Raw genomic sequence first — 12,262 nt, forward strand, 5'->3', positions numbered from 1 at the left:
TGGTTCATGAAAGAAAAAAAATAATTCATTTTTTTCAAATTGGTATGATATTGCCACGTAAAAAAATCTCTAATTGTTTTAACCATTATGGATTTTTTTAAAAAAACCAATGGCTGCATGAAAAAGTTTGTTTAGGAGATCGTCTTTCAATTTTTTTTTTCAGCCGACCAACCAGGAGAAACATGTTTTTTGGTAGTTATCTCAGTTTTCACTCTTTTATAACGCTAAAATCCGTTGGTTCATAATACGACATTTTTCACTAACTAACATTTCTTGAAATGTATATGATCTTCTTTCATAGCTGCGAAACCACCTACTAGATTTCATTTTAATTGGACATTGTACATTCAATAAAGAACTTCCCAGAAAGTACAAGGAAAGATCTGAATAAAAGCGAGATCACTTTTGCAGAAACTTTCAGCGACATCCTTCTTTGACCTACATTCCTTTAATACTTCGCCCATGAGATCTTTTTAGTACAGATCTTTTTAGTACAGATCTTTTTAGTACAAGTTCCACCACCTGCCAGGCTCCTGGCAGGTGGTGGAACTTGTTTTGTTCCTTGAAACAGTCTCCTTGATAGCACGTATATTAACATATACTTTCTCAAGCACAGAAAAACGTACGACCTGTTTGAACTCTGAATCTGTCTTTAGCATGTTTGCTTTCATGTAGGCCACCAAGACTTAACAGATGAGCAAAGAACCACAGCAAGCGTTTCCTTGTTCCAGAACATTTTTCTTTGAATTATTGAGAAGAGAACAAATAATCTAAAGAAATATTCCCAGAATTTGTCCAATATGAATAAATATCAAACATAAATGTCCACCGCCATGTCAAATTAATTACATATATGTATAATACTAACCCAAAACACATGAACCGCAACGTTTGCTTTTTGAACTGAAGTAAAGAAAATGCACGAAGTATAACGGTAACGCATTGCGATGAAGTACAGAGCGAGGAATAAATAACACTTGTCTTCTTTTAGAATACATTCACACTGGTGTACAGAGCAAGAAGTGCTAAAAAAGCTTTACAACTTTCTGCTGATATCTTGCTGCTGAACGTAATTTATTAATCTGAAACGAGTCTTGTATACAAATTGTACAATTTTTGCAAAATATATAAGTAATCAGCTTGCAGATTTATCCTAATATTTTGAAGTTTATGAATCAAGAATGTATTTCGCTCTCCGATTTTCCGTATTTTGTTGCGATCAAGAAACTAGATATTACGAAATATAGAAACGTAAGAGGAAGACATTTTAAGTGAAATAAATTACGGAATTTACGTAGGCGGGAAATGAATATTTATTAAGAATAAAGTTTTCAGCCTAGTTTCAAGCCCATTCTCAATGTGAGCGGTTAAACAGACAAAATACAAAAAGAATAACAATTGAGAATTAGAATGTAATGTAATATACATTGCAAGAGAAGAGCCCAGTCTCTGTAATTATTAGAAATCAAGGAAGGATGTTGAAATTATTATCAATCAATAAATTATTTAACACGATGAGTAAGTGTTTTATATTCGTTTTGTGTTTTACAAACAGATTGAAGGTACTGGTATGGGTTTCCTATTTCTCCCATCTTGTCTAACTACTACATGGAATATTTTTAACAGAATTTATTATTATTATTACGTGACTCCTCCAGGGAGTCCAAGGACTCATCACAAATCATACGATAGACTTAACGATTCTTTATTTCACATTAAAAATATGGAATAAATCAATCCGTAAAATAAACTATATGAGGTTAATAACTGTATATGTGAAATTTTTAACAGAAAGATTCAGAAAAGTCGACAGCCTACTGGAACAAAGCCAGGACAATTCACAGTTTACAATAAACATGGATGCATGTCGAAGTAAACGACATCACAGAACACAAAATTGAAAAAAATTCGGGATATTTTGTTCAATGATTTAATTATTCTTAAATTTGTATTTTCGGAACACCAAAAATGATTTTAAAGTATTTAATATTAAAAGCATTTATTTTGTGAAATAAAATTACCGTAAATCATTCATGGGACTGGTTGCTTTATTAGAAATGCTGACTGCGTCTTGTTCATTTATAGGCTCTGTTTACGGCGCTACTCCCTATTATGGAACTGAAATAGGAAAATTCAAGACATATTATCATGACGTCACAGGAGTTGTGTATGCAGCAGATGACAAAACGCTGTTTATCAAAGATCTAACTTACGATGGAACCGGACCAGGTAAATAACCAGAGATTTTTGTATTGTCATAATTTTACTTTTTTTTATTGTAAAAAGAGCTTAAAATTATTCACTTAAATTACTAAATCATTTTAAACTGAATGGAAATTATTACAAAATAAGATTATTAATCACCAAGATGAAGTATTTTTAATTCTTTATTCAAAATAGAGATTATCTAAAACTCAAAGTAGAACGTTGTATGACTTTTCACGCGTTCATACGTGAATTTTTTTAATGTGGTTTTGTGTATCCATGGTCTTTGAAAATAACCTATTTTTGATTGGAAATAGCGCAGCCACATCAGTAAACCATAAAATAACACTAATGAATAGAAAATTCGGCTCTTTTGATAGGATAATCAGTTTTGAGTAGGGATCTGGTAGGAGAGATAACGGAAGATTTACGTCCGTTGCGACGCGAAGAGCTAGAGGATTACTCGCTCAGTCCGAGTCTGAATTATCCTTGTTTGCAGAGATTTCCTTAGGTCCTAGTACTGAAATATTAAAACAAGACATCTCAGGAGTAGAATCTCAACTTTGTTCAATTTTTTTTTTTGTGTTTTTCTACCGCTATTTATATCTTTTACAAGTTGAAAGGGTAATCCTGATTTATTTTGTCCCCGAGAAAAATCGAAATGTTGGAGCGTATTGATTGTTCTCTATTTAAGGTAAGGCCTAATCGAGTTCATCACAACGGTTTCTTGAGAATTTCCATTCTGTGTGTTTGACTAGAGCAATTTTAATTTTCTACTTTCCTCTCGGGTGGTTCGTTGCGTTTCGATCTCTGTCCATCTTTCATTAATTATCAATCGGATTCACAGTTTTGCAAATGATACTACTTTTCATTTTGATTTCTAAAGTCTTTATCATTGTCCAGCGAGAAAACATAATTAGTACTTTTAATCCTTCTAAAAGCTAGTCGTGTTATTTCACACAAAGTATTCTCACTTGATCTGTATTTGATTCATCTAAATCTTTGATCGAGAAATGACCCCCCCCCCCACTTCTCGGAGTGAAAATAGCTACGAATTTCTCCTGCGTAATTATATAATAGCGCTTCAAGTTCCGTCTTCGAAGCCTTCCACTCCAGATAGCCATTTTCTTGTAGGCAATTAGTTATATTGTACAAATCATAGAACAGCCTACCAAATGGTGTAATGCCCACAAAGTTAGGAAGATGCACCAAAACTTAAAGTTTTAGACGCTTTTAACAGAAGACATATTGGCTTATTCTGCTATCATTATCGTCATTTATATTACGCATCTTTAGAAACCAAAGCCATCCTCTTCTTGTATGCATTTTATACAGATAACTCCATAGACAAGCAATTAGGATTTTCATTTGTCGTTCTGCCTCTCTAATGAAAGGTTGTGCATGCCTGTTCTGTAATCGCCACCACCAATTTTTAGTCCAGCTTCTAACTCATCGATAACTACTGGTATCCTGTTTCTCGTAATATATAATATAAAAGACGTAAAGAAAATACATTTCTGATTTTGTAGCCAACCTGTGGGGGTGTTCTACATATTTTCAGCTTTTTCAGAGAAGATTGCATGAAGTGTTATCTTCCAGGACTGTAAACAGGAATCAAATTATTAGATACTAGTCTAAATAGACTATAACCTCGATATCGTAAGGAATAAACTTAATTATTTTTAAAATTAATACGCCTACTTCTAAAAAAAAATAGAAATGAGGGTGTGAACTGATTTTTTAAAAACTACGGAATCAAAATTAAAGTAATATCGGGGTTCAGTTTAAGTTGCGTGAACAATTGATAATGCTGTTTGAGGTGGATTATAGAACCATTGTTTCAAAACAATGATTGTATTATTTTTTTTCCGGGAGAGAGAGAGCGTATCTTATCCCAGTTCTGGAGAGATCGTTAATAGTGGGTGAGGCAAAGCTAAAGTAGAAAAAAATGCAAACAGTAGAGGTATCCGACTACAGAATCTCAAAGACAGAACTGGGTCAGCATGGCTGATTATGGGTTTGGCTTTCAAGTGGGTTAAAAAAAATAAAGTAGTGTCCGGATTATAATGGCGGTCAGAAAATACAGCTCAAGTGTACAGCGAAATGTGATAGGTTTTGATCACAAATGTACTTAATGTCGACATTTACCATTCAGGAAAATTATGACACCGATACCTTCGCATGGTATTTAGGAAACTAATCAAAAGTTGGTCAGTCAGTAAAATGACTAAGAGCTGAAGCTAAGCCTCTGTGCAACCATTCCAAAACAGGATGTAGAGATCGGCTGAATTGAAGTACGAATAATAACTAACTATAGGAGAACAATTTAAATCAACGATGAGGGAAAGAACTAAAAATGGATTAATGTAGCCTAACTTTTAAGTTTTACAGCGTGAGCAACAGTTCTCCAAACTGGTTATTCAGCAGCTCCAAGAATGGAGCACCCTTGCTTACCGTGCTTACTCTGAAATAAGCAAAAACAGCAAGTTCACATTTTCTTTACGAAATTTTGATTTTAAGAATAGCATGCATAAGCAGATGTATTATGTATCTCATCATATAATTCCAGTGATATTTTATTAAACAGATATTACGATGAAGTCGATCATCGTGATATCTGTTTAATAAAATATTACTGGAATTAAGAAAAATGAGCCTGAAAATTAACGACATCCACAAGTGTGCATTACTCTTAGGTCAGTTTTTTTTTCCATGTTTTTCATTTGAGTTCTATTCTCAGTTCTAGAGGACAACGACTGTGAGCCACCGAACTAAACAATTTATCTGTCGGAATAATTTCAAGAGAAGTGGGGGGAAAATCAATCAAAAACATTAAGAGAAGGAAAATGAAGACATATGTAAAGCAACATAAAAAAGCTGTGAGAAAGAAAAAAAAAAGTAAGATGAGTGAAATCAAGGCGGACTGCAAATATGTAGGTCATCCAAACACTCATTTGCAATGAATGAAAAGAAAAGTGAACGGACAAGAATGTACTAGAAATAAGGGGGGGGGGGAAGGATAAAGGGTAATAGAAAAAATATTAGGACGAAGGAGAGTAAAAAGAAGATAGTGATAATGGTCTAATTCAGAAGCGTAGCCGGATCACCTAAAGAATTCTTACGTTATGCGGTTCCTATCTAAATGGGAGTAGGGATCAGTTTTATCTCCAGTCAAATTCCTGATTTATCTCATCCTTTGCCAAACTCATATAGTCTAATACGAAACACTGAGCCTCTCGGAAGCGAGTGTAGCTTGTGATCTTGAGCATTGTTGCCTTGGTGAAGAGTTAGACGAGAGAGTAGGAGGGCGCTTATTGTGTGAAGACGCAAAGACTTCTTTTAGTTCCAAGGCCTTCTACTGTACTTGCATGTCTCGATTAATGTAACAAGTTTTTCAGAATAAGAAGGCTGACAGGTCAGTGAAACAAAAGACGAAAAAAAATAGCAATTGTTTAAGTAGTCCATCACCAAGACGGATCTTAACAAAAGTGGTACAATTCCACTTCATTTTCTCAGTGCAAAACGTCATCTTTTATCTAGGAGAAGAATACTTCTCAAAGTAATTTTAGGGACCAGCAAAAATTCTATTTAGCATATAATAAAGCAGTTTTTAATCTCGGTAAAAGAAATGGTGGTGCCGTTGTAATAGTCAAAACGAGTCATGGAGTCTCTGTAAGTGGAGTCTTCGGCGAAATCTTCTAGTACACTATTTGGATCATACGTTTTTAAATATAACAGACCAGTGTTCTATCCATGTCCAGTAAACTAATTGTAGAAATGAATGAATGATATTACTATGGCGGCAGACATGTTGATGCATCTCACGTGTCAATTACTGCTCAAGTCTTTAAAAATAAAATATACGAAATAGAGATATTCTAATAAGGCGCATCAAAAACTAATGTGCCATATTATAATATTTCCTTCCATCACTTGTCTAATTATATTATACGTGAAGGAAGATAACCTTCATTCTAATATTAACTGTGATAAAGCTTAATCCATAATTTTAATCGTGAAATAATAAAATGAATTTAATATCCATAGATGTGTATTAATAGAAAACTTTCTGGAAATATTATAATCGTTCCCTAGAAACGGTGGCCTGCTCTTTATACATTTAAGTTGTATTACTTGGTTTAAATAACATGATGAAAGGCATGCAAATTTTGCATTCAGAATCAAATGGGTCACCATATCCAGCGAATAATAATTAGTCAACAGAAAAGAAGCGAATATATATATATATATATATATATATATATATATATATATATATATATATATATATATATATATATATATATATATATATATTTTTAAGAAATCATTTTCGCAATTGTATATGTCACGGTTACCTTGAATCGCAGTCTCAGAGTAGCGATTCTGAACGCTTCTCTCATTAATCGGTGGGTAAGGGATGCTACTTCAGACTATGCTATGGAAGGGCTTCAGCTTAGCAGATGGAAAGTAAATAAAAAGCTAGTAATAATAGATATCCTTCATTTGTTTACATTTCAGTTCGATTTAAAACATTCATTCATCAAAGTAAAAACTTGAATGTCTTAAATCGAATTACAAATCCTTCAATGAACTTTCTAATTCGAACGCTAAATATCCAGAGGGAACTATTTGTTGGCATTCAAGAGTGTGAGCAAAGCTAACTCGGGAGCGGTTTGATCACTTAAACAGAATAGGAGAAAAATAGTTAGTAAAACAAGTCTTTTTTTTAAAGGATGACAGAATAAAAACCCGCAGGAAGACCAAATATAGGTGGATTGATACAATAAAAAGTGGCTTAGAAGGCAGAAATATAAGATCAGATAATGTTGGAATCTTGACATAAAAGATTAATTTGGAGGAAAATTGTAGATAGGAAGTTCGTACTAAATGAAAATTTTACATAATTGCTGTCACATCATATTTGAATACCCTCTGAGGGATACAGGATTTGGTGCTAATGATTACTTTTCTCAACCTGAGGCGAATTCGTCAGTCTCATTTCGCAAAGCAGGCATTCACTGGAGAACACAGGCAGGTAACAGGCGCAATACACTCGTCTCGTAGCGTCTTCGTCCTTAATTTCAACCAACCGGCATTCTTTCGAATGCCAACGGCTGCAAGATCTCACAAAACGATACTATGTTGTGACCGTCAACGAATCTCAAGGGCAATTCTTAAAAGCGGTGGGTGGAGATTTAAGGGAGCAATGCTTGCTCGGGCATGCTGAATGATTGGTAGAATAGGTTTTACCAGAGCAATAAAATAATGGTTAATCTGCGTGGAGAAAATGCAATTGAATGTTAATTTTTTATTTTATTTTATTATGATTCGTGTACCACTACAATGTTTCTTTATCCATTTACCACACGATATCGCCTGTTCTTATAACCAATAAAAATAAGCCGTGTATGCATGTGTGTTAAAAATTAAAGGGGAAAAAATATGAAATCCGTACATTTTTTTAAAAGTACGCATTAAGATTTATACCTTCACTGATTGGAATATTAGGAAAAATGTGACTTCCATTCCTAATTCAATCCAATAAGATTTTTGCTGTGGTACGGCCAAAGGAATGGACGATACGAAATCGCTGTATTATGTATGTTACTTGTGTGTGCTCTTGCTAGTTTTACGGTCTTGTGGGAAAACCCTGCCATCTCCGTATGATAGCGATTAACTGAAAAAGCCATTATGAAAGTTATTCGCGTTCAACGCAGGATTCGAACGGAGGTCTCTTTCAACCGAATGACAGTTTCACATTTTTCCTCCATTTTATCCGAGTATCCATATTCTTAAGAAACCTGAAGAGAGAAAACGAAATCACGATTGTGTAATCGCATCTCTCAGTGGAGATTATCCATACGGAAAGACACCAGTACAAAACAGTCAGCGCACCGTTTCCTCCCCTCCTAAAGGGTAAATATCTGCTGCACTCATGTTCTCGTCACACATCCTCGGGATCCAGTTATTCTGCCTTATTTTTCGCTCCCCCTTCAGGTTTCCTTATACCAGCCTCATCACTACACCCTTTATAAGCTCTCCGTGCGATGGATGCACCAGGTTTCAACTATGCAACATCCCGTGCAGGAATAATGATGTGCTTCCTCCAATCCTCCTTGCATTTATTACTCTCTACAATACTGTGCTGTTCAGTTAAAATCCAACGCGCTCATCTCTCATCCTAAATTACTTACGTGACACCAACACACATGAAAATGAAAACTTCCATTTCAGATTAAAAATCATATTCATACGATAGAAGTCTTCTTTGACCTAATCGTTAGCATGTCATCATGTACATGATCAATGATTAAGTAGTAATCCTGCTGTCGATTTAAACATTTCTACCGATGATAGGCCGGACTGATTGGCCGAATGGTTAGCGTATCCGCTCTCCAGCCAAGAGGCTGCGGGTTCGAATCCGCCAGGGACATGGATGAATGTGATTGTCATATGAACTCTGTGACACATTCTCTGTGTGGAAAGAACATCTGTCACCCTAGCACTTCTTTTAGCAGAAGGCTTCACTCACAAAACCCAATGAGGTACTGGAGTAACCATACGGTGTCAAAATGACGTCACACGTGAATAACTAACTAACTAACCGATGATAGGACTTGAAATGTTGGCCTCTGATAAGCGTCATTTCTATACATAAGTTCAACAGATTACTATACACTGAATGATGCAGCAATGAAACAGATATAGACAATGAAAAAAGAAAACTATCGTTTGCATGAATCGTTTGACAGTTTCAACATTACTGCACTGTTGCATTCAGCAATGCACCAACGTGCTTTGCTTTAACAGAGGCAGCCTAGAATCGGGCTTTTACAAACTTCGTAACTGCAAACCAGTAATGTTTTATTTTTTCTTCTATTTATTTTTTTATTATTAACCCCAGCAGATCTTCAAGCTCGCCCACAGCATGCTTTTACAAAATGCCCACAGTGGGTTTCCCTTCTACTAATGAAATAGTTTTTTTTTTTTTTCCACTGAATATCTCAGTGAAGTTTTTATTTTTTTCGCACACAAATTTTACACTAAACTCCACGATATTACATATGCAATTACTAGGATCAGTTTAAGAAAACTGATAAATGATAAACAGTATCTGATTTAAAAAAATTTTTTTTTTAGTTTTCTTTTACATTTTTTAAAAACCGAATTCCAGATTGACGAATTCCAGATTTTTATGGTAATCCTATACAGAAGAGGTTCATCAACATATACCACATTAGTACTGTGATTGGGAACAAACTTCAGGAAAAAAATGATGCCAATATTAGATTTAAAGATGTGTCGATTATATACATCATACTATTTTGAAAATAGGAGAGCTAAGAGGGAAGAGTTCCAAAAGGCATCAACAGTAGGAGGAGGAATGAATGAAGAGCAAAAAATGAACCCGAGATTTCGAGGCTGAGCTATGAAGGAATGTTGAATAAGTATTTAAACGTTTTAACAGATTTAGAAAAGAGTAGAAATTATGCATGAAAATTCTGATGAACAGTGACTATAGAAATATTTGCAGAAAATGCCGTCAACAGATAGACATATGTATGTGTGTGAAAGAGAAAATCATTAATCAGTGTCTAATAGCTATCTTCTGCACCGATTCAAGTTTTTTTAGGATACCTTTTGGGATACCACCCCCAAAAATAAGAACAATATTAAAAGGTTGGATGGATTTGTGATCTGTGTCAAGTACTGCATTGAGAAAAAGCGAACCTAATTTTATGGATGCTGACAATATTGATATTTGTAATATGCTTTGTCAAGAGAGATTCCAGGTTAGAATAATTCCGAGTAGAGGAATGTAATCATGTCCAGTAGGATTTCGTGGACTTGACTATTTTTCTGTTTCTGGGGTTCGAGAAAATTTTCCAAGTCAGGAATTCTTGAGAATGCATTTTCATCCATGAAAATTAGTTTTTAAATATTTTTATTTATTATATTTTGTTTATAAAATATGCCAACAACTGCTAAATAAATGAAATGATTGAAGCAGAGTAAATTTTCAAATGAGTTCTTTACGTCGAAATTTCTACATTTCAGCTTCACATGTCGTTATAACCACAACGTTTTTTTTTCCCACAAAATAATTCCAAATTATATTCTGAATGTCAATTGACAAGCATTTTATGGGTGTATTGAACTAATCCTAATTATTGTTGCGTTTACGAATACACAATACTGAAATATCTTATTTCCAATACTGGTTCACTCACCGAAGTAAGACTAAAACGATGATACACGACTCCGTTAATTCTAAGTTTAGATATTCTATATTTTTTCATATAAAATTAGCTTTAAGATATCGGACTGGTTTTTTGATAATAATTCTTTGAAATTGATTTGTCGAATTGAGACTCCAGCTTCGGCGGTCAATCTAGATATAATCACTCTTAATTTTCTTGTTTACAACAAGAAAATTATATCAACATTTGCTTCATTTTATAATTAAAATTATAAAATGAAGAAAGATTAAAATGACATAATCGCCTATAATTCTTGACTTACCAACAAGTTGTCAAATATGATCTAAATTTACAAATAAAAAATAACACCGTACAAGTCCGTTCGCTATTGGCAGGGATTTTTTTTTTATTTTCTTTAAAATAACCACCTGCTAATAGGTGTCATCCTAAGAACGAAGCGGCTAAGTGTAATGTCTGTCACTTGTGGTTATTTCGTTGCACTTGATTTATAGTCATATAATAATATTATGTTATTATAAGAGTAATGACGGACTAATCATTACTCTAGAATATCACTTTGAAAAGAACAGTATGTAAGAAAGTTTTAAAGTTGAGCAGCTTTTACAAGTAAACTGTAGACTCGACTATACAAACATTATTGAAGAAAAATTAAACAAATTGAAAACAAGAACTAAACCTTAGAGTCGCAGTGGCAAACTCTGAAGAAGACATTGATTCAATTAGAGAGGAATGTGGTGAAGTTGTCTGTAAGGATATAAAAATAAGAACACCATAGAGGACACAATAAGTCAAAGAAGCAGTTCTGGAAAAGAAGAAAGCATAGTAAAAGTTCCTAGCAAACAAGTTGGCAGATGCCCTGAAAGAATGCAGAGAAAAATGCAAGAGAGCTAAGCTGTGTGCAAAAGTAGCTAAAAAAAGCCATGGGAAGACTTTGGTAAGAATATAGAAAATAAATATCAGGAAACAGGCAAATGTTCTGAAGGCTATTGAAGAAGCTTAGAAATGAAGGAAAGAGGAATCAAAGATGACATGAAAATTAGAGATATTCTAGATGTCTGGAGTAATTACTTTGAAAGATTGTTAAACAAAACAAGCAGTGGCAAAACCATACTAGAAAATTTTCAAGAGGAGTGCAAAGAGGAGTACATAACAGTACTTGAGGTAGAAAAAGCCATCAAAAACTTGAAATGTGGAAATGTATCTGGAGATGATATTCGACCAGTAATGCTTAAGTATAGATGTATGAAAGTTTTGCTGTGGCCACACTGCATAATTCAGAAGGTCTGATCAGAAGTTCGAATTCCCAATGAATGTGAAACTGAATGTGAGAATTATAGAGAAATTTCTCTACTAAGATTTATGGAAGCATACTTGAAAAGAGGTTGAAAAAGATCGTGGAAGAGAAACGTGGAGAAGAACAAACTGGGTTCTGGACAAATAGAGGTTCGCAAGATCAGAGTTTCACTTTAAGACAAATAGTTGAGAAATCGTGGGAATATGACATGGATCTGTACTTAAGTTTTATATCTGGAATCATACGACAAAAAAAAACTTTTCAAAACTACAATTATATGGGCTGAATGTAACATTATACAGAGCACTACATAGTCTGTATTTAAGTTAGCATTTAGAACTGAAGGAAATACAGGAAGATTCTAATATCAGGCCTGATATTAGAATTGGAAGTATCACACATAGTAGCCGTTTGCTTTATGCAGATAATGATGTTGTGCTCCTAAACACATCTAGTACAAGTCTTCTGGATTCACTAACTAAATTGAATAACAGCTGTAACACATTTGGCATGAACAGCAATAAAAAACACCAAAACT

General features: G+C 34.1%; 1 protein-coding gene across 1 annotated transcript in view; it reads left to right on the plus strand.

The window, feature by feature from the left end:
* The first annotated feature begins 2,033 nt into the window (after window positions 1-2,033).
* LOC150107198 (protein Skeletor, isoforms B/C-like) overlaps window positions 2,034-12,262 on the plus strand; it is a 62,488-nt gene continuing 52,259 nt past the window's right edge. Inside the window, exon 1 of the mRNA XM_090391681.1 lies at window positions 2,034-2,229. Within this exon, the coding sequence (XP_090247807.1) occupies window positions 2,034-2,229 (196 nt within the window). The remainder of the gene's footprint in view (window positions 2,230-12,262) is intronic.

The sequence above is a fragment of the Typopeltis vanoorti genome, chromosome 4 (assembly GCF_054136105.1).
Source record: "Typopeltis vanoorti isolate ZY-2024b chromosome 4, IOZ_Tvanoo_1.0, whole genome shotgun sequence".
NCBI classification, from domain to species: Eukaryota; Metazoa; Arthropoda; class Arachnida; order Uropygi; family Thelyphonidae; genus Typopeltis; species Typopeltis vanoorti.